Source organism: Balaenoptera borealis (assembly GCF_965194805.1).
Source record: "Balaenoptera borealis genome assembly, chromosome: 16".
NCBI lineage: Eukaryota > Metazoa > Chordata > Mammalia > Artiodactyla > Balaenopteridae > Balaenoptera > Balaenoptera borealis.
Genome location: NC_138872.1, coordinates 47,531,435 through 47,553,993, shown reverse-complemented (window position 1 = coordinate 47,553,993; position 22,559 = coordinate 47,531,435). Strand labels below are relative to the sequence as shown.

The 22,559-nt window shown below is 47.6% G+C and overlaps 1 protein-coding gene across 4 annotated transcripts in view; it reads left to right on the top strand.

Annotated features, from left to right (window-relative positions):
- Window positions 1-22,559, top strand: part of RIN2 (Ras and Rab interactor 2) — a 112,620-nt gene that overhangs the window by 29,459 nt on the left and 60,602 nt on the right. For 2 of the 4 annotated variants that reach the window (XR_014235518.1, XM_082359539.1), the window contains exon 2: window positions 10,261-10,361. The exons of 1 other annotated variant lie outside the window; for it this stretch is intronic. Coding sequence is in view for 2 of the 3 variants with exons in the window: in XM_082359539.1 (XP_082215665.1) it covers window positions 10,261-10,361 (101 nt within the window). In the remaining variant the exon portion in view is untranslated. Of the gene's footprint in view, window positions 1-10,260; window positions 10,362-10,401; window positions 10,763-22,559 lie in introns of those variants that run through there. One more of the 4 variants, XM_082359540.1, reaches the window with a different exon arrangement.

Below are 22,559 nucleotides of genomic sequence, written 5' to 3'. Positions count from 1 at the left end.
ATCCTGCATCCTTAACCACAGCCTGTACTTCTGGCACGCCTTAAACCAGACCTCTCACTTTTCTGTCCTCCGAGGGTGGTGGGGTACATCGCTAAGCCCTCTCCCCACGGGCAAACACTAAAGGTGCCCGTCTGCTGCGGACTTGGCCTGCAGCCCCTCCTTGGACTCTTAAACAGCCCTGAGAAGCAGGCCTCAGAGTGTCCTCAGTTCATGCATGAGAAAATTTAAGGGGTCAAATTATTTCCTCAAGGATGCCTTGCTTGAATTAGCAGAGCCAAAGGAATTTGAAGCCGGGCCTTTAGCCAAAATTCTGCTTTTAAATATTCAATTATTCACTTGTGTTTGTTTCTTCTAAATACTGCTATTTACTACTTTGTGCTAAAAACAGAAAGTTACTCGTGTCAAACCATTCACTTAACTCAGAGGATGGGGAGGGGATGGATTGCTTATTAGCTTTTCCTCTACGTGAGTGTGTTGGAGATGGGCTGTATTTTTTTTTTAACTCTGAAGGAGAAAGTGGAATAAAAAGGTAGTGTGTGTTGTTTTTTGGTAAACGGGAAGGTTCTGATTGTGGTTAAGGGGCCGTTTGGATCAGCAGGGCTAGTAGGGACTGTGGCATAAATACTGTGGCACGCTTTGGCTCTCCATTTGGAATGAAAAACCCAGGGCAGAGCTCACGCCTTCTGGTCCACCCCCAGCCTTTGGGCAAATTGAGGAAAAGCAGCCTTCTGGGCACATTCTTTGGTCTGCAGAAGGCACCTTGGGGCAGATGTAGGCATCCCAGGGCCAGGGTTTAGGGACGGGGGACGGGGGGCATGGGTAACCAGCCCTGGCCTTACTATAGTCATCTCCTCACCTCCTCGTCCTGACTTCACATCACACTCAGAATTAAATCCAGATGGATGAAAGGCCTGCAAATAAACAAATGCATCATATGTAAATAGGAAAACTATGTGTGTCTTAGCATAAAACAGAGGAGACTTTATTACTTCAAGGTAAGGTATGTCTTCCTAGCAAAGTTTAGTCAGCAAGAACCATAAGGAACTTTTGATTCTATCAACATTGAAAGTTTAACGAAACGTAAAAGACAGAGACACAGGATGAGAGAAAATCTTTTAAATATTTGAGACAATGGATTCATATCCACAACTTACACAACTTAAGAAAAATCAAGAAACCCCAAAACGGCAACAAATAAATGAACAGGCAATCCTTCCGAGGAAGAAATACAAATAGACAACAAAAATAGGTAGGGGAGAAAAAGTTGCCACCCCAAAATATCTCTTTGGCATGCAGATTATTTGGAGCTGAAAACAATCACCCAAAAGACTCAGGAAGGGGACTTCCCTGTGGTCCAGTGGGTAAGAGTCCACACTTCCAATGCAGGGGGCCCGGGTTTGATCCCTGGTTGGGGAACTAGATACCGCATGCATGCCGCAACTAAGGAGTCTCCATGCCGCAACTAAGGAGTCTCCATTGCCGCAACTTAAGACCCGGCACAGCCAAAGTAAATGAATAAAATAAATATTAAAAAAAAAGACTCAGGAAGAACCTTTGACCTTCCACCTAAACTGCCTAAAAGAATGCAGATAGAGGACCTGTTCCAGGAAGGCAGCCGTCACCATAAATACCTCTAATATGAACGAGGTGGTGGAAGGAAGTCTGTTCATACTCCTCTCTGGGTCCCATTGTCTCTGCAGGGCCCAGCAAACCTTTGTTTCCCAAACATCTGCCGTTCCATCTCATGTGAACTGCCTTCCTCCCCTTTGAAGCCCCAAACCACTATCCCAACATCCTCTTTTGTCTTGAGCTGAAGGTGGTATATAAAGGTTTTGGCCATTTTGGCGAGTTACTCAGTTCTCCTGGGTCTCTCCCACATGTACATGTTATTAAACTTTTGTTTGATTTTCTGCTGTTAATCTGTCTCATTTTAATGTATTTAATTTATTTTAGTTCTTAACTCTTAGACCAGCCAGAAGAACCTAGAAGGGTAGAGGAACGTTTATTCCTCCCTGACGCATATAATCTGGGCAAAGCACATTAAGACAATAAAAAGCCACTTGGACTCACCAGATTAGCCAAAGCTTAGAAGCCTGATACCAGCGAACACTAAGTGAGGTGGATGTTTTCAAAGAAGGTGGAGGCGCTGTAGCTGGACACGGACCCCTGGAGAGCCACGTGGTACCACCTCAACCTATTACGTGCCTAGAACCTGGCATTTTCTCTGAGGTTGCACACAATACACAGGGCTGTTCATTACGGTAAGGATTGTGACAGCAACATATTGGAAACGACCTAAGCGTCTATCAAGATAGAATGGATGGGACTTCCCTGGTGGCGCAATGATTAAGAATCCACCTGCCAATGCAGGGGACACGGGTTCAATCCCTGGTCCGGGAAGATCCCACATGCCACGGAGCAACTAAGCCCGTACACCACAACTACTGAGCCTGCACTCTAGAGACCGTGAGCCACAACTACTGAGCCCACACGCCACAACTACTGAAGCCCGTGTGCCTAGAGCCCGTGCTCCACAACAAGAGAAGCCACCATGACGAGAAGGCCGTGCGGAGCAACGAAGACCAATGCAGCCAAAAAAAAAAAAAGATAGAATGGATACATGGTATATTCCTCCTGCATGGTTTATCCCTCTGGTGGAAAACCATTCCCACTTAAAATGAATGAACCAAGGTTTCGTGTATCAACATGGATAAATCCTACAATATTTCCTTGGGTGAAATGAGTGTAAACAAGCTATAGGACAATACATCAGTACGATTCCATCTGGTAGAAAAAGCACACAGTGATAACATTCAAGAGTGATACACACAAAACTGATCGTTGTGGTTCCCTCTGAGTAGGTGGGATTATAGGTGTTAGTCAAGGGTGATTATAGGTGTTAGTCAAGGGTAATCTCAAGGGAGATTAGTTTTGTTTGTTTTTGGCCGCACCATACAACATGCAGGATCTTAGTTCCCCGCACCATACAACATGCAGGATCTTAGTTCCCCGGCCAGGGATCGAACCCATGCCCCCTGCATTGGGAGCGTGGAGTCTTAACCACTGGACTGCCAGGGAAGTCCTGAGGGAGATTAGTTTTAACTATGTGGACTAAAAGAAATGCACAACCTAAAAGTTGAGAATTATGTTTTATTCGGTGGACATACTGAGGTGATAACTCTGAGGGACTGTTCCAGAGAGGTCAGGGAGGAACCAGATATATAGGAGTTTTTGCAAAAAAGAACAAGTAGTCTGAACATCGAAAGATTACTGTTCATTAAAGAAAAAACAGACATCTCAAATTTATGAATTTAGCACTTTCCGTTGGGAAAGATGCAAGAGTCTGGGCTCATCGACATCATTCCTTGGTATGCACCGTAGCTATCTAGGGACACTATCCTGTTTTGAGTCCCCTCAGGGTGCACAGTCAGGGAACTGCAGTGGCTGCTGGCTTGATGGCCCTGACATCCTTTGTTTACTGATATGACAGGCAACACTCTTCATCCACAACTACAATAATCCGTGTTTTTCATGGGAATGTATTATGTTTGTAATTTTAATTAAATTTCAAAAATGTAAATGCAAACACGCTTGGGAGACGTGACACACACAGAGTAAAAGCAAAACAAAGAAAAGGGCAAGGTTCTGAGAGATGCTCCAACATTATTCCCCAGACACTCCTCTGCAGGTGAAGGGAAGCAGCTTTCATTACTTCTTTGTTTCCATGGTGACGGTTCCTGGGGGCAAAGATCATTTGAAAGTTTGTAGGAAGTCCATTATTTTCCAGACTGCTTCAGAAAAACTCCAGCATGGGGTGTGCCCGCAAGACCAGGGGGCCCCTCCAGCTCAGCAGAAGCAGACAGGAAAGGCAGTTGTCAGGGTCAATGGTTGTTCATGACCTGGAGCTGGGTCTAATCCCACTAAGCTGATAGGATTGTAAAGGCCAATCACACCCCAAGGCCAAGTTGATGCACTTGGGGAATAGAAATTCCATGGCTAAGGGCCAAGCACTTGACTTTTCCCACACCCTAGGTTTCAAGTCTTCATCTATCAGCGACACATCCTTTTCAGAACCTCGGATAACATTCCTGAGTTGGTCCTGGAATTCCAAGAGCGCTGTATCAGAACTTGCTCTATAAGTACTTTCTCGTTTTATTTTTTACTTAAACTTCAAGAGAATTTTTCTCCTTTTATCTAACCCTAAAAGAAAGAAAACAAGATTTGGAGTCCCTCCCTTTTCCCTCCCTCCAGCCTGCCCTGCAAGCAGGGGTGACAGACAACAGCTTCTCTCCCGGTTGGTGGGGGAAATTGACATCTAGCGGGCAGATCTCGAGATTAGGGACTTCTGGGCAAACAGGCAGAAGGCGGGTTGGAGTCTGCGAACACTGGTCTTTTGTAGATCCAGTCGGCTGCTGGGGATGAAATGGCCTCTTTGAAGGCTGGGAGGTGTGTGAGTCCGTTTTAAGTGTCAGCTTTATCAGCTCTCTGCTTCCTAGCAGGTCACCATTGATATAAAGAGAGAATTTAACTAGGAAGAGAATGCGAGAGCATTTAGGGGCATGCTGCAGAATGTTTTAATCTCATCATCCTATTTAATCATCCAACTCTCTCCGCCAAAGCATCCAGGGTCCAGGGATGAGGGGGCCCAGGTGGGTTCAGGACTCAGCTGGCAGGAGGCCAAGGAGGGATTTGAAGGCAGGTCTTTCCGAGCCCCAGCTGGGACGCTCACCACCCCTCCTTGCTGCCAGACCCCCCGGGAGTGGCCGCAAGCTGGCTGCCTCCACACTGTGCCCGCCTGCTGCTGGAAGTGTGGCCCCGAAGGTGAGGTTCCCGCCGACTGGGACGTTACCCAGAATGATTACAGAGTGGTCCACATCAGTGTAGACTCCTGTGCCAGGCTAGAGCCCGGCAGGTCCCGCCTTGTCCAGGCCGAGTCCTGGGTGTGATGTCGGGAAAGAACCTGGGACTTCCCGAGTTCTTCTCCTGCCCTTGGCCTGGCTGCCGGAGAGTGTGAAAATCGCCTAGGTGAGCACTTCCTGTGCTTTGTTTTGGAGCCCCGGGGTGCTGGCTTTCTGAGCAGAATGAGGGAGGGACCCAGAGACCCAACCCCTGGCTTGGTCCCCCTGTGGCGGCTGCAGAAGGGCCCGTCCTGCTGGTAAACCCCTCTCCTTGCTTTGGGAGGCAACACACCAGCCCCGTCTCCCCAAGGGGCACAGCGGACACTGGCAGTGCCCTGGCTCTATCAGGGCGGGCTCTGCCGTGCCCTGACCGTGTCACTGCCTGTGGAGCTTTCTGGAGAGATCGATCACACCTGATGTGTTTTGGTACAAGAACTACTGTCTCACCAGCTCAGTGCCCTGAAACCTGATGGCCCATCTCTGGAGATGATTCACTGAAGAACAGCCGTTTGGCTCTGTTGCCTCCTTCCCAGGTGTCCACGGCATGTCCTGGGCGGCCTATCAGGGTTGTGGACAGAAGCGCTGGCTTCCCAGCTTGGCACATGCTTGGGCAGCCCCTTCCCCCTTGTAGGAGTTCTCGACAGGGACCAGGATGTTGGGGTTTTGGGTTGTGTAAGTGGATTTGGAGAAATTTCGATGAGGCAGCACTGACTTGGATAAAGCGCTTACGCTGAAACCACTGTTGGCTTTAACGTGGGAAAAGGCTAAAACTTAGGTTCAAACTGGTCCCCTTTGGTGGGTGGTAAGTTATCTCTGTTTGCCCTCAAGGCATGAAATCTGGAAGAACATGAGAGCATGGGGATGAGGTCAAACATGTGCAGGAATTAAAACCAATCACACACACACACACACACACACACGTGTATCTGGGGACAATGTGGGGAACAGCTCAAATCCCATCAGTGACACCTGGGCCGACCTCAGGGCGCGGCAGAGGTTTCAGGATGACTCTTGCTGTTGGAGGGGCCTGGTGGGCGTATAAACAGGTCACTCAGAGGCAGGCCTGGCTCTGGACCCCTACCCTCTGGTCCCTTTGTCGGGTAAATCTGTGCCGTCAGGTGGATGAGTTGGGGTCGAAAGGGATGGAGGGGCTGAAAAAGCCCTCATCCGGCCTGAAGAGCCCCATAGCCATCCAGCCATGGGCAACCTCTGTCATCATCCACCTTTGTATCTTGGGATCACCACGCCTCCCTTCTGCTTTACAGATAAGCAGTGTTACCTGTGATTTGCCATCCGAGTGCTGCTGAGTGACAACCACAGTTTGTAGTGTGTGTTTGGGACAAAACAGCCTGGCCGGAGCGGGTCAGCTGCTCTTCCTGGGGAAAGCCATTGGGATTTTGACATTCAGATCACAGTTGTGGCCGTGAAGGGGACTGAGGGGGGAGAGGCTGAATGTGCTGCAGTGGGAATCTTTCCTCCGAGGTTTGCCCGAGGCCGAGGCTGGGCCTCCCCAGGGCAGGCCTGTCTGTCCTGTGTGTCCCTCATGGGCTGTGTGTGGCGCTCCTGTCCAGGACCCCAGCCACAGCCTAGAATGGGAGGGGGGACCCACCAAGCTCACCCCACTCCTCCCACCGTTTTAGTTCCTCCTTTTTCCATTTTCATACGCATCCACCCTTTTTCTTATTTTCCTAATAATTTTGATGATGAAGTCGTTTAAACATACAGAAGATCACACAGGATACTAAAACACACATCACTAGCTCCGTCAGATCTCATCATTTTGTCATTTTGCTTTAAGAAATGAAAAGTTGCCAGAGGTTGAGCCCCTCTACCTGTGCTCACCTGCATCCACTTCTCTTCCTGAGGTTTAGGATGGTGACCCTGTACTTCATCTTGGAGTTGTCTTTATTTATGTGTATATCTACAAACCCTCAATAGTACAATTTTGCCTGGTTTTAAACCTCGTATACTGAATGTAATCCTTTTCAACCTTTTTTGTTTTTGCTTTTATGAAAACTTGTTTGAGCTTTTATGTCTATATATGTGTTGATGCATATAATCTGGTTCATTAATTTTAACTGCCACGTAGTATTCTATCCCTCCATTTATCCATTCTCCAATTGATGGACATTTAGGTGCTTATAATTTGGTTTTCTTACAAATGGCGGTACAGCCAATATTCTTCTCAAGGTCTCCCTGCACGCACGTGCACGAGTTTCTCTCGTATGTAGTACGTATGCAGGAGGTCTGTGTATCTCCAGCTCTACAAGATACTGCACATCACTCTCCAAAGTGCTCTCCAAATGCTCCTCCAGCAACACGTGAGGGTTTCTGTTTTCCCACGTCCTCGAGTATTTGGCATTGTCAGACTTTTTAATTTGTGCCACTGGACTGTGTGTAAAAGATCTCCTGGTCTTCTCTCCCAAGGCCCCAGTGCTTCCAGAAGCTCCACCTACAGCCTGCACCCCAGTTACACACGAAGGGGATGGACTTGACTGGTCTCCTGTCTCCTGACCTCTAAGTATTGGGAGTACACAGAGCTGTTTGCTGGGGCCCCTTCTCTAACTTCCCCGCCCCCTTAGGTAATCTCTCCTTGTCACAGGACTTTGAAACACTAACACCTATTCCAGTGACTTCCAAATGTACAAGTTGTTCCACCCTTAATATCAAAAACCACTTAATACATTTAATTGATGGCCAATAAGCAACTCAGTTAAAACAACCTGCACAGTGTCCAGCTTGATTTCTTCCTCAAATCTAATCCTTCCCCATTTTTTCCCATCTCAGTCAAGGGCACTGTCATCTCTCTAATTGCTCAAGCCAACAACTTAGGAGTTGTCCTTGATTCTTCTCTTTCCCCACCGCCACATTCAGCCCATCAACTTCTATTAATTTCTGTGTCCAGTTGTTCCTGGATTTCCCCCCTTCTTTCCCCCTCTTCTAGAAATTCCCCCAAATTTCTAATTCCACTGCTACCACTTTGACCAAAGCCACCATCACCTCTTGGCTGGACCATTGCAGTTGCCTCCTAACTAGTTTTGCTGCTTCTCCTTACAAACCATCTCTAATCCACAGCCAAGGGGATCTTTTTAGAACATAAAACAGATAAAATGCCATTCCCCCACTAAAGCCCTCCAGTGGTTCTCAGTTGAAAACACAAATCCAAGGGTACCGTGGTCTAGAAGGCGGACAAGGTCTGGTCGCAGGCAGACTGCACCCTTCCACATGCCTCCCTAACCTCTGGGACTCTGTGTGGATGGCTCTTCCCTTGATCTTTTCATGGCGCCCTTGTCATTCAGGGCTCCATCACTTCCTGGAAGACCTGTCCTGACCACCCCGCCATAGCTAGGGTGGCCCTTTAGCTGTTTCCTACAGCATCACTTGATTCTCTTTTCATTCTGGGACGTCTCAGTGCTCAGTGCTGTGATCTGTGTCCCACCAGAATATCATCTCCGTGAGGATTGTCAACCCTACTCTACACTTGCAGTGTATGGCAAGAAGTGGGTAGCCATAAAGTTATGAATGAATGAATGAATGAATAGATGGACGTCAATATTTTGGAACAGTCTCTAGGCTCAAAATGAAATTTCTCCCTGAGTCTGGGTGGTATGAAAGCTGCTTGAGGCAAGACGACACCTGTCTTTAGCCAAAACAGTGATTCTCAAGTGTTTTATAAATCCTAGGACCCCTTCACACTGTTAAAAATTATGAAGGGCCCTACAAACAGCTTGTGTTCATGTGTATTATATCTACAGATACCTGCTGTACCGTAAGTCCCCTACATACGAACCTTCAAGTTGCGAACTTTCAAAGATTCAAACGTGCGTTCGCACGTCCAATCACATACGTTAGTTCGTGTGTCTGGTGTACATCGTCATGTGCGTGCATCCTCTACAAGTGGTTGTGCTTTTGTGTACTTTACAGTACTGTATAGAGTACAGTAGTACAGTATCTTTATTTCAAGCCCAGGATGTCCGGAAGCAAGCGTAAAAGCAGCGGTATATAGCCAATTGTGTTAGTTGGGTACCTAGGCTAACTTTGTTGGACTTAGCGAACAAATTGAATTACGAACACGCTCTCAGAACGGAACTCGTTCGTATGTAGCGGACTTGCTGTATTACGAAATAAATGAAGAAAAAATTTTAAATATTTATTTTAAAACAATAATCGATTACATGTTGACATAAGTAACATTTATATGAAACAATTAACTACATTTTTAAAAAATGGACGAGCAGTGACACTTTGAGAGCCTCTGTTCCACACGCGCAGAGCCTGGTTAACACCAGTGAAGATGCTTTTTTTTTTTTTTTTTTTTAATTAATTAATTAATTTATATTTATTTTTGACTGTGTTGAGTCTTCACTTCTGTGTGAGGGCTTTCTCTAGTTGTGGCAAGTGGGGGCCACTCTTCATCGCGGTGCGCGGGCCTCTCACTATCGCGGCCTCTCTTGTTGCGGAGCACAGGCTCCAGACGCGCAGGCTCAGTAGTTGTGGCTCACAGGCCTAGTTGCTCCGCGGCATGTGGGATCTTCCCAGACCAGGGCTCAAACCCGTGTCCCCTGCATTGGCAGGCGGATTCTCAACCACTGCGCCACCAGGGAAGCCCAGTGAAGATGCTTTTGAATGAGCAGATGGGGGTGCTCAAGAATTCACACCAAACTTCAGGGTCAGATGTAGCCTCTTCCAGGCATGTGGGCGGGGAATGCGAGCCCACACAAGTCTTTTCCAAGAAGAGGACACATTTGCCCATCTCTTCCCCCTGTGGCTCCCTGACTGCCCACTCACCTGCTCCCAGCCTCACACAACCCTCTCTCTTCCCTTTCCCCTAACAATCTGCTCATCAAAAAAAAAAAAAAAGAAAAAAGAAAAAAAAGAAAGAAAGAAAGCAAAGAATAAGACGAGAAATAAATGGAAAGCCATTGGAAATTGATTTGCCAAGTGTATATATCTTTGAAATAGGCTTCTTTCTGTAACCAGAATAAGGATGGTATACATTTTAACCCAGGGCATCCTTTAGGAGTTTTCACTTTGGCAATATGAATTTTGAGGCCTGGTTTTGCCAAGATTTATTTATTCCTCTTTGTAGTCATGTTGAGAAGCCAAATTGGGTGTCAATATTTTTTTCTTAGGGCAATACCGAAACCTAAGTTCTTCCTCTTTCTAAGAAGCTGCTCCCTCCCTCTCTATTTTTTGCCCCCCAACCCCGGGCTGGGTAAAGGAAATTCACAAAGCCAGTATTTAAAAAAAAAAAAAAAAAAAGGTGGTCATCTCTGTGCTCCTATTGCTGTGGCTGAAGCTGCCCAGCTCTGCACACGCCTCTTCCACTTCCTGACGTCACACTATTTTTGTCTTTGAATAGCTCATTGACACAATCGCCTCGGAGATTGGAGAACTGAAACAGGAGATGGTGCAGACAGATGTCAGCCTGGAAAATGGCCTGGGACCCACAGAAGCCCACAGGTGACCGAGGCGATTAGGCGTCGGGCGCGTGATGGGGGCGACGTGAGCCTGTTTAGCCACGAGGACTGCCGTTCCGGTCACCCCTCAGGTTTGGGAGCTGGGGGTGTGGTAGCCGCTCCAGAAGAAGCTCTCTGTAGGAGGTGGGAGTGGCCTAGGAACCAGTTGTCCGGGTTCCCGTTAATCCCTGTGAAGGCACTTGAATTTTACACCTTCTCCATTCCGCCTGGCATCAGAACCTGGAAAGCTAAAGTTCTGTCTGTCACATCCACCTACTCACAATGATGGAAACCGTAACGCAGTGGGATCCTCCGTGTGCAAAATAGAATTCAGTGTAGCCCGTGTCAGTCTCCAGAAGGTTTAAAGGGAGCACAAAAGAGGATGGACTCGTTTTGCATTCTCAGGTCAGAAAAAACCCCAGCCCCTTCCGTGGCCCTTAGCCTGACATGCGATCCAGCCCAGCGTATTGGAAATCGGATGTGGTTGTGAGTGATTAAGGAAGGCACTGGTTAGATGTGTTATAATGTGTGCACATTGCACGTGGTCTAGGTAGGTAGCTAGGGACTGGCTTTTTCTGCAGAATGGGGGTGCAGAGGTTGGAGTGGGGGGGCAGGCTGGAGGAGATCCCCCAAGCCTCTTCCAGCTCTTGGAGGCTCTAGCTCATTTCTAGCAAGAACAACAGAGCATAAGCAATACAAAAACGGCACGGACACTTGGTGCCCCGGAGGCCAGATTCATTATCAGCTTCCCCCTTTTCTCGGGAAATGAAGTCGAGGTTGCCTGGTGCAGGGCAAGGGTGAGATCTGCAGAGTTGGTTTTGCTTGCAAGTCATGAGACGGGCAGGAGGAGTCCTGCAGAGGCAGGCGAACCAGGTTCTGGTTATCCAGGCAAGTTTCAAACCAGCCGGACTTGTTCCTGCCGTGGAGGAGGGGAGAGCTGGCAGTCCCCGCGAGGCACCCTGCAGCTGGGAGATGGTACTTCCACATCCTGCGTCTCTGGAGAATTTCCCCCTTAGCTGTGGAAAATTCTCGTGCCTGCCATTTCCTCTCCTTCCTACAAAAACGACGGAGGTAGACCAGGTGGTCTTCCCCGTGGCATTCTGTGATTCCCCTTGATCTCGGTGTGAACAGCTTTGGTGGTTTCATTTTTCTCCCCATAAACTAGACAAATGCACAATGATCTTTGATTAGAGATTTTCTGCTCCATGTTCAGAGTAGTTCCAAACTCCCTGGAACTTTTAGCCAGAGGATCTCTCTTTACCCTTAACATCTCCTTTAAGCTTTTCAAATTTAAGAATGACTGTAAGCATTCCACCATACCTTTTTTTTTCCAGGTTAATGTCAGTTATTCTTGAATGCTATGTTGGTTAACACTGAATTTATGAATTTTAAAAGGCGTTTTACTTGGTTTTTTTAAAGTGGGAATCAGAAAAGTCAAGATTGTCTTTATTTAACGACGTACATGGTGTTTACCACGTGCCAGCCACTGTTCTAAGTGCATTGCAGCTGCCAACTCATTGAGTCTCCTAATTACCCTATAAAGGAAAGCTCCATCATGACCCTCGTTCTGCTGATGTGGGACCCCTGTGACATGGAAAAAAAGCCAGCCTGAAGAGGCAGTGGCTTCTGTGCTGGGGTCTCTCATTGATTGTTTGGAAGTGTGGAACAGTGACTTTGTTTTAATCCCTTCGTTTTGCCCAGCAGAGAAGTCAGGAGAGCCAGATGACAGGGGCGGGGTATGATGAGGAGCGCTCTGAGTTGTTTCCAAAGTGAAGGCAGAGCAGAGCAGAGCTGCGGTCACAGGCAAACAGCAGCTCAGCCTGGCACAGAGCAGCCCAAAGGGCAGACGAGAGGGAAGGAGCAGGAGTGGGGGTAGCAGAGTCGTCTCAAGTGAGACCCCTGTAGAGAGAAGAAGCAATTGCCCACCATCCCCCCATACCTGGGCTGGGCACGTTCTGGTGGCCGCAGGGATGCATCACAGTCGTCTTCCTTTGTGGCATCGTCCTCGGTGAGGGTGCGTGTGAGCTGTGATCTAACCTCACCTGCCCCAGACACAGTCATCAGGAAGTGTCCGGGCTTCCTTAGCTTGTGGAATGCGAGGTTAAGGGCCAAGCTGGCGCCCTAGGTTAGGATGCTGTTCCCCACCTGCGGTGGCTTTTGGTTGTTCGTCTGTGGTCAATATTGAGATGAGCTGGAGATCTTTAAACCTTTCCTGGTGTCATGAACCCCTTCGCAGGATATTTTAAATGCATGATATAAAATATGTAGGCTGACAGGGGAAACAGTTGTATTGGGATACAAGGATCAGATTTTTAACATGTGTGATTTCATAGCATAGGTACTTCTTTACTGACACGTTAAAAAGCCAAGTGAGGCTGTGGGTCTAGGAACTGCTGTCGTCTGGAAACAGAGATGAGCACACATGGTACTTCTGCACCGACAGTGAAGACACTTAGGGCCGCTGCTGGTGACAGAGTCTCAGGGGCTGAGAGAACTACTGGGATTTGTTGCCTATGTTCGAAATGGGAGGAAAGTAATTTCAGAACCAGGTTAGTGAAAGTAAAGATATCCCTTTTTTCCATCCAGTGGTCAGCTCCCACCTCCTGTCCCCTGCAGGGACACTTGTGGGCTTCGGGGACACCACGCTCCCTGGTTTCCTCTCACCTCACCTGCCACCGCTTCTAGTGTCCTGGCTGGTTCCTCCTGGTCTCCCTGCCCTCCTGACCCTGGAGTACCCAGAGGCCTCTACACTGTCCCCTTGTCTCTCTGAGTAAGTGCCTTAGTGTCCACATCAGAAAAATGGGGATAATGGCGGAGCTTTACCTCCGAGTTGTTAGGACCATTGAGTCAATAGCTGTAAAGGACTTATTATTAGCACAGTGTTGGCATGTGGTAAGCGCAATATGTTGTCTACAGAGAGATCTCTAGGGTAACATCGTGTGCGATCTCATCCAGGCTTGTGGCTTTGATCCTATCCGTATGTTGGTGATTCCCAACTTGTATCCATCCCTACGCTGGTCCTCTCTTGGAATCCAGATGTTTGCATCCAGCTGCCCACTCAGCCTGACCTTTGGCGTCTCAAACTTACAAAGACCGAGACTGAGCCCTCGGTTTCCCTTCACAAAGCTGCTTCTTCCTTGGTCTTCCCCATCCCGGTAACCTGCCTCCAGGTGTTAGGGCCTTGCATCAACCCTGATGCCTCTTCTCTCATAACCGCCTTCCCCTCCCCCTCCAGATCCTTGCAGCTCTACCCGTAAGATAGACCCAGGGTCAGACCACCCCTCACCACCACTGCGGTAGACCCCTGCCTGGTGCCTCTGCTTCATCATCACCGACCCACCTTCTCTGGGCTGTTATCTAAGCAGCAGAGAGGATGCTCTGACTTTATTTCCTCTGAATCCAAGTCACGGCACTCCCGTTCAAAGCCCTTTAGTAGTTTTCCATTTAAAACCAAAATCCTTCAGCCCTGTGGGATCTGACCCCTCCCCGGCCTCACCGGCTCTTCTTACAGTGTCTTCCCCTCCATCTGTCTGCTCCAGTACCCCGGCTCCTGGCCAAGCAGGCTCCTGCCCTCCGACCTTTGTACCTGCTGTTCCCTCTGCCTGGAATGCCTTTCCTCCAGGAAGCGATCACCCGTGGACCTTCCCTTCTTCTGTCCCCTTAGCTGGCTTTATCTTTTTTTTTTTAAATAAATTTATTTATTTTATTTATTTATCTTTGGCTGTGTTGGGTCTTCGTTGCTGCACGTGGGCTTTCTCTAGTTGTGGCGAGCGGGGGCTACTCTTCATTGCAGTGCACGGGCTTTTCATTGCAGTGGCTTCTCTCGTTGCAGAGCACGGGCTCTAGGCGTGTGGGCTTCCGCAGTTGCGGCACGCGGGCTCAGTAGTTGTGACTCACGGGCTCTAGAGCACAGGCTCAGTAGTTGTGGCGCATGGGCTTAGTTGCTCCGCGGCATGTGGGATCTTCCCGGACCAGGGCTCGAACTCGTGTCCCCTGCAGTGGCAGGCGGATTCTCAACCACTGCGCCACCAGGGAAGCCCCTGGCTTTATCTTAATTTGTAGAACGTGTACAGACCTGACATAGATTCACTTGCCTAATCATATGTCTTCTGACTCCCAGCACTAGAAAGTAAGCTCTGTGAGAGGAGGGATTTGGTCTGTGTTCAGTGCTGTGTTTTCAGTGCCCAGAATGGTGTCTGGCATATGGCATACACTCAGTAAATGTTTGGTGAATGGACAAATGACAGATGCCAGCCCCTTGGAGATTCTAAAAGTATTCAAGCATCAGAAGCCTCTTGCAGAAACAAGATGTCACGCTTGTAAAGCAATTAGGGGATCCCAGCTAGTGCGTAAAAAAATAAAAAGTTGAAGATGTGTGATAGGCCTTAAGCTTCCTCCCTAGCAAAGCAGAGGGAGGGCCCAGAACCCCTTCTCCCTATGTTCCAGCCATGCTTCCTCCATCAGTTCTGAGTTACGGGCTGTTGTAATGTTTACCAATAAGGGAGCAGCTGATTAGCTCTGCCCCAGGCCCTCTGCTGGTGTTTTACTGAAGAGAATCCGGGAAGCCAGGAGGAGGATGACGGGTTTCTTGTTGATGCTCTCTCCAAATGCTGCAGCTTATTTCCTCTTTCTCCCCACCTCTTTCCCCCAAAGACTAGAGTATGGGAAAATAAAGGCTTTTACTTTCCCCTCCTTCCCCCGTGATTTCCCAGTCCCTTTTCAGTTGGGGGAAGAGTGTCTCTGGGCAGGCACGTCACCAGAGCTCCACCCGCATCCCCACCTGGACTCATCACCTCTGGACTGAGGCCCATCTCTAAAGATCCCTTTGTCCTCAGGTAGAAAGAGGGATCCAGCAAAACAGCTTCACAAAAAGAGGCTCCGGCTGGGTGTGCAGGCCCCCTGGGGATCCCGGCTGGACCAGGTCACGATGGCTGTCGCTGCCCCTGTGTACCGTCTTATCCTCCTTTACCCCCCCCCCCCATTCCTGCTGTCGCCTCACTGGGACACTCCAGCCCAAGTGGATGGCTGGGGGCGCCCAGGCTCCTGAAACTCCACCCCCATCACTCTACACCCCCAGTTCAGACACACAGAATTCAAAACTCCCTTGGCAGCCCTGCCCAATGCCACGGGGTAGCAGTCGTTCCCCACCACTGGCCACTTCTGGAAGGTTCTGTGTCCCTGGGGAAGTTGCAAGCTTCTTAGCAGCTGTGCAACAGCATTGATAGCAAAACCACAAGACACTCAGACTGCCCGCCCCTGGTACCGCCCTTCACTTCTTCACTTGGCTAGAGGTTGGAACACAAGCTTGGAAGAGGAGAGTGGTGGCTTACAGTCTGGGGAAGAGGCACAACCAGGGCCTGTTAGCTGCCCTCTGGCTTCTGAATGAAACCCTCTCGCATTTAGTGCTGCATTTCAGAAAGTCCCACCAGAGTAAAACAAGATGAAGAAAAAGCACACACATCAGTTCACAGTTAGATGAGTTGTCACAAAGTAAACACAGCACAGCACCCAGATCAAGACACAGAACGTTCTCAGTGCCCCCCAGGGGCTCCCTTCTAAACACTGCACGGCAAGGTAACCACTTTCTATTGCCATCGATTAGTTTTGTCTGTTTTTGAACTTTATATGACTGGAATCATACAGCATGTATTCCATTCTGTGACTACAACACAAGTTGTGTATCCATTCTACTGTTGATGGGTATTTGTGTTGTTTCCAGCTTGGGACTATTTTGAATAATGCTGCGATGAACATTCTTGTGCATGTCTTTTGGGGAACACATGTGACATGCTTCAGTTAGGGATATGGGAGTGAATTGTTGGGCTGTAGGATGCTTATATATTCAACGTTAATAAACGGTGCCCAAGAGTTATCCAAAGTCATTTTGTCAATTTGCACTTCCACCAACAGTGTGTGGGAGTTCTGAATGCTCTGTTCTCATCTATACGTGCTATCAGCTACTTTTTCAATCTAGCCATTTGGATGGATGTGTGGGTGTAGAGCTTCTGAAACCATGACGGATGAAGGCAGGTGTGATTACCTGTATGTTGTGACTCAGTGCTTATCTCAATGCTCTGGGAGTCAAGAAGTGGGGACTCTCCAGTTTTTCTGTTTTGTTTTGTTTTTTATTTTATTTCTGGCTGCATTGGGTCTTCGTTGCTGCGCGCGGGCTTTCTCTAGTTGCGGCGAGCAGGGGCTACTCTTCGTTGTGGTGCGTGGGCTTCTCATTACGTTGGCCTCTCTTGTTGAGGAGCACGGGCTCTAGGCACACGGGCTCAGTAGTTATGACACACGGGCTCAGTAGTTGTGGCACACGGGCTTAGTTGCTCCGCGGCATGTGGGATCTTCCCGGACCAGGGCTGGAACCCATGTCCCCTGCATTGGCAGGTGGATTCTTAACCACTGCGCCACCAGGGAAGCCCTGACTCTCCAGTTTTAACAGAGCATCCTTTTACCATTTTCATATGTCTAGATTCAAGGCTAAAGTCCTGGGGAATTCTGAGCTGACAGCCAATTCATTGGGTGATATTTATGAAACCTGTGAAGTTATGGAAAGGATTATTTGGGGGAGCGGATGAAAAGAGAAAATAATCCAGAAATAATGAGAAAAAATATGTACCTTTTATTATTTCTATTTCTGCTTATGAATCTTAGATCATAAACTTGCAGCAGAAAAAAACTGCCAACAAAATTCTCTCCATCTCTTAGCTTCTTTTCCTTTACTTTGCTCAGTACTTACATGCAGAAATATTTAGCATCTCATGAATTGATTTGACCAAGGCCATTGGTTGCATCACAACTAAGAACTGAATGTGTCCAAATCTGATACAGCTACCTTGGGCATTTAAATTCTTCTTTTAAACTCAGAACACATCTGCCTCTAATACAGTTTCCCATATTTAATAAATACATGTCCTCAACATCGGTAACTTCAAACACAGAATTTAATGTGACTTCATATTATTCCTTTCCATTTTTTTTCTCTTGAAACATCACATACAGACTGACTATTCTTCTCTGATTTATAGCTACTTCTGCTCTTCTGAAGATCTTGGAGAATGTATTCATGAGGTCATTTGGAAGCAAGTTCAAGTCATTGGATGCAAAACTCGCTTTGCATTTTGTCTCCTTGCATAGTGTCTGTGTCGTGTGCAGTGTTAGCCAGCAGAACAAATATTTTCCTCTTTTGCCATATCTGGAAACCTGCCTGTACCTCAGGCCATTCGTTCAGATGCTGTGGCATCTGAGGGCAGGCCACGCCTAGAACCAGCCACACCTGTCGAAAAGGTTGGTTTGCTTCCTGCAGCAGACACAGGAAGCTCACAATAATCATTTGCTACAGAATATTAGGTATGTCTTTCAGTATCTTAGGTCCCTTCTAAAAAATGTTTGCTGTCATCAAAGTTTATGGCTCTGTCTTACACATGATCTATTTCTAAGAATTGTTAATGCACATTTCCACTAATTCTAATTTGTCAGTGCTTGCCTGTTCACATTCTTTCTCAAAGAATATCTGATGGCAAACAGGATAGAGAAGCTCTTTGACTCGGGTTGAAAACAGTTGAAACTCCATTTGTCTGAAACACCCCAAGGGACACCATAGACACAGCCCCTCTTTCCTTCAGTGGAAGCAGGACAGGTGGGGTGCTTTGGAGGGACATAGCTCTGTTCATAATTAGCAGTAACCGTTTTGCCATAAGACATTTACCTATCATGCTCATCGAGGATATTCTTTTTTTTAAAAAATATTTTATTTATTTATTTGGCTGTGTCAGGTCTTAGTTGCGGCACGCAGGTTTTTCGATGACGCACGTGGGATCTTTTGTTGCGGTGCGTGGGCTTTTCTCTAGTTGTGGCGCATGGGTTCCAGAGCACGTGGGCTCTGTAGTTGTGGCACGTGGGCTCTCTAGGTGAGGCAGCGAGCTCAGTAGTTGTGGTGCGCGGGCTTAATTGCCCTGCGGCATGTGGAATCTTAGTTCCCTGACCGGGGATCGAACCTGCATACCCTGCATTGGAAGGAGGATTCTTTACCACTGGGCCACCAGGGAAGTCCCAAGGATATTCTGCTATGACTAGCTTGATCAATTTGCCCCCAGTTCCTTAAGGTGTTTCCTGATTTCAAGGCACCACTACTGTTTGGAACAGTGTGTCAAGGAATTCTATGAGGATTGACCAACTCTTTGCTCACACTGTTACCAATGTAGCAACAATTAAGTTCAATTTACAGAAAATATTTCTTGAGTGGGTGCTATTTGCTAAAATACCTATAAGTCTTCAGGGGAGCCTGAAGAGTTACCCAACTTAAGGGAGAAAGAATTGTAAACAAGTATCATATAATGGAATGAGGACGTAATAGGGGACTATGCCAGATGTCCTGGGGACCTTGGGGATGATGCAGATAATTCCAGGTAGGAGGTGGTTTTAGGAAAGATGAAACTCAGCCTTAAAGAATGAGGTGAGCAAGTGTAAGTACAAGTTCCCCAAACAGCTGTTTTGCCCATCTTGATTGGAGATATTGGGGAAGGTTTTTAAAAAGAACATGTAAGATTTCTTTTTTTTTTTTTTTAATTTTTATTGGAGTATAGTTGATTTTAAATGTTATGTTAGTTTCTGCTGTATAGCAAAGTGAATCAGTTATACATATATCCACTCTTTTTAAAATTCTTTTCCCATATAGGTCATTACAGAGTGTTGAGAAGAGTTCCCTGTGATATACAGTAGGTCCTTATTAGTTATCTATTTTACATATAGTAGTGTGTATAAGGATTTCTTTTTTGATTAGCAAAGTAGAACATGTACATTGTGGAGAAAGCACAGTGCAAAAAATAAAAATAAGTATTACCATGAACCACCTCCTGAGATAGAGCCACTTCTTTTTTTTTAAAATTAATTAATTAATTTATTTATTTTTGTCTGCATTGGGTCTTCGTTGCTGCATGTGGGCTTTTTCTAGTTGCGGCAAGCGGGGGCTGCTCTTCGTTGCGGTGCACGGGCTTCTCATTGCAGTGGCTTCTCTCATTGTGGAGCACGGGCTCTAGGCGCGCGGGCTTCAGTAGTTGCGGTACGCGGGCTCAGTAGTTGTGGCTCATGGGCTCTAGAGCACAGGCTCAGTAGTTGTGGCACACGAGCTTCGTTGCTTTGCGGCCTGCGGGATCTTCCCGGACCAGGGATCGAACCCGTGTCCCCTGCATTGGCAGGTGGATTCTCAACCACTGCGCCACCGGGGAAGCCCTAGAGCCACTTCTGATTGCTTGTTGGCTATTTTATTTCTTTGCCTGGGTGCATATCCCGCCAGTGTTTTCTGTGCATCCAAGTGGTAGATCGTGCATGATTTTCGCTGACTTACGAGGGCGTTTTGGATCATCCTGGAAATGCACAGTGTGTCCTAGAAGTTGATTCCATCTTTGTCGGGGGCTGGCGTCCCTGCCCACACTGCACTTGGGCACACAATTTTGACAGTGGCATCCTTTGGAGTTGGATCTATCTCGGCCTTTACAGACCCTGGCTGGCTGCTACGTTGGTAGTTGACTCTGCCGCAAAACATCTGCTCGGTTAGATGCAGTGGTGATTTAGTCCAGCTCGGAGACAACAGCGGTGTGACCCAAAGGAGAGCTGCCTTTCCGTGAAACCCTGCACTGGCCGCAGCCCGGGCTCCAGGGTCAGCGGGCGAGACCCAGCCGGCCTGGCTTCTGCTCCTGTTTTCAGCTCCAAGGGTGCCCAGGACAACAGGTTCTTTGTTCCTTTCTTAGTTTTACAGGAACGAGTGGAGGCCCCTGCCAGCTCTGGCCCATATCTGCCCTTTTCATCTCTCACTGGAGAGATGACGGCAGGAAGTTCATAAGCAAAAAAAGTCACCAAATCCTTCTCCTCTTGTGAAAATGGCAGGGCCTCCTCCCCGAAGGGGAAATGTTCCCTTTTCTGTGCTGTTCTCTCCAACTGGTCCTCAGTAGATGGAGACTTTTCACAAAAATCCTCCTACCACGTGCTTTTAGAAATCTTTTTGAGGAAGTTGAGGCCTCCTCCCCCAGAAAGCAGCAGCCCTTGAGGAATAAAGCCCGTGACCCAAAATCTGTTCATCTTTTTCCTTGCAGAGTTTAAGGGGACAAAAAGGCCTTGAGGAATGAAAATATCGATTTTCGTGGTATAGGGAAACTGCACAAGTCAGGACTGGGCCCAGTGCTATCAATTTCTAGCGTTTTGACCTCAAAGAAGGAAATAAACTATTCAATAGATGGCCTCTAATTTCCCTTAAACTATTCAATAGATGGCCTCTAATTTCCCTGGCAACACTGGCAGTGGTCCTTACAAGAATATCCCATCCCCCAGGCCTCTGCCCATCACTTTTCCCATCTCGGGTCGGGGGAAGTCCGAGTTTCCTCCACTCACCTGGCTGTTTCTCTGCTATAAACCAAGAAAGGAGCCATGTGTAGCCAGGATGAAGTAGGGCCCCCTTCTCCTCCAGACTGCAACACTACAGAGGAGGGGTTTTATTCAGCTTTGCAAATTCTAAAGAAATGTTTACACAATTGAAAGTGTTAGGAAGTCATTGGACAACAATGGTGTTTCTGAAATTACATTGGACTACACCTAGTAGTCATTGGACTACTAGGTGTTTCTGAAGTTAAAGATTTTCTGGGAAATTTTTGTTTGCTGTATATACGCATATGTGTGTGTGTTTAGCAAAATTTGGAATTGGTCCTTTTGCCAGAAATTTTTATTAGATGGCTCTCTTTGGGATGAGTTGTTGTTTTCTCTGTCTCTCTACAGAGGAGTCTTTTTCTGCTAACATTTTTCTAGAACCTATTGATGTCCTGATTCATTTCCCACCAAGCCCGGCATCTTGGCCACTTCTTGGTATTTGGGGTGTGTTTGGATTCCTTCTGATACATCGGCAAGGATCTACTGCTCCAAGAGCAAGGCCAGGGTGGACGCAGGGCTCCGACTTCTGTCTGGTCCTTAATTCTGAAGACAACCCTGCCCTGGCCTCTTGTAGCTGGAAGGCTGAGCCCTCTGGAGGGCCGTGTCCGGGTGCATCTTTCTTGCCTTTGCAGCTGGTTGAGGTGACATCATGTGAAGAGGTTCTGTTAGGCTGGAGTGAAGCTAAAGGCTCAACACGGGCAGAATGAGGAAGGGAGGCTCCCCGAGAGGGAGGGTATGCCTGGAAATTTCAACACAAGAACATCAGGAGAAGTAGCTTTTCATCCTTACTTTTTTCCATCTGGAGGTTGAGGATGGCAAGCACCAGAGTCCAGGCTGAGACTCGACCCTGATGATAGACAGAGAACACCCCAGCTAGAGGCACCTGCCGGGAGCCATCCTCAAGAAGGCTCACATTTTTTTTTTTTTTTTGACCATGCCACGTGGCTTGCGGGATCTTAGTTCCCCGACCAGGGATGGAACCCGGGCCCCCTGCAGTAGAAGCGCAGAGTCCCAACCACTGGGCCGCCACAGAATTCCCTGTAGAATAGTCTTTGAATAGTCTACAGTGAAAAGACATTGCCTTGTTTCTTTTTCTGAATTTCTAAAAATTAGGAGAGAATAAGAGACATCCTGGAAACTACTGAACAGAATCTACTCGTAGTTCTCAAGATGTTCCAGGCTCTTCTACTCAGCTCTTTTCAGATTTCGTTTGTTTTAGTAACAGATTCCTTTTTTCAACAAGAATCCGTCTTTAGAGATGGGGAAACTGAGGCTGGAGGACATGCAGTAATGGGCCCAAGCCTCACGGTTAAAAAGAGTCAACTGAGGCTTTGATCCAGGTTTGACTACAAATGGTCTTCCCCCGAAACCACTGAAGATCATGAGGCTCGGCGGACCCTAGGTTCGGGGTCCACATGCCTTCCAAAACATTGCATCTTGATATTGCCTCCTTCACATGTGCACGAAGTGGGTGGGTTTGATTCTGGGTAAATGAGAATCCATTGATAAATGAATGGTACATCCCCAGGAGGTGTGTGCATGAGGTTCCCACTTTGGGTTTTTCCTTTCCTTTACCAAAGGTAGCTTTCCTGCCAGGAGGATCTCCCGATGCCTCCTGTGCTCAACCAGCTGGGGCACATCCGGCCACTTTGGTTGGAATTCTAAGTCTCATCCCCAGTGGTGGGGAAGGCATTCTGTATTTGGGGGCCTTGATTGGAGAGCTCAGCACCAATGCCCTTTGTCTGGCAGATGTGGAAGTACAATTCTAGACCAAAACTCAGCA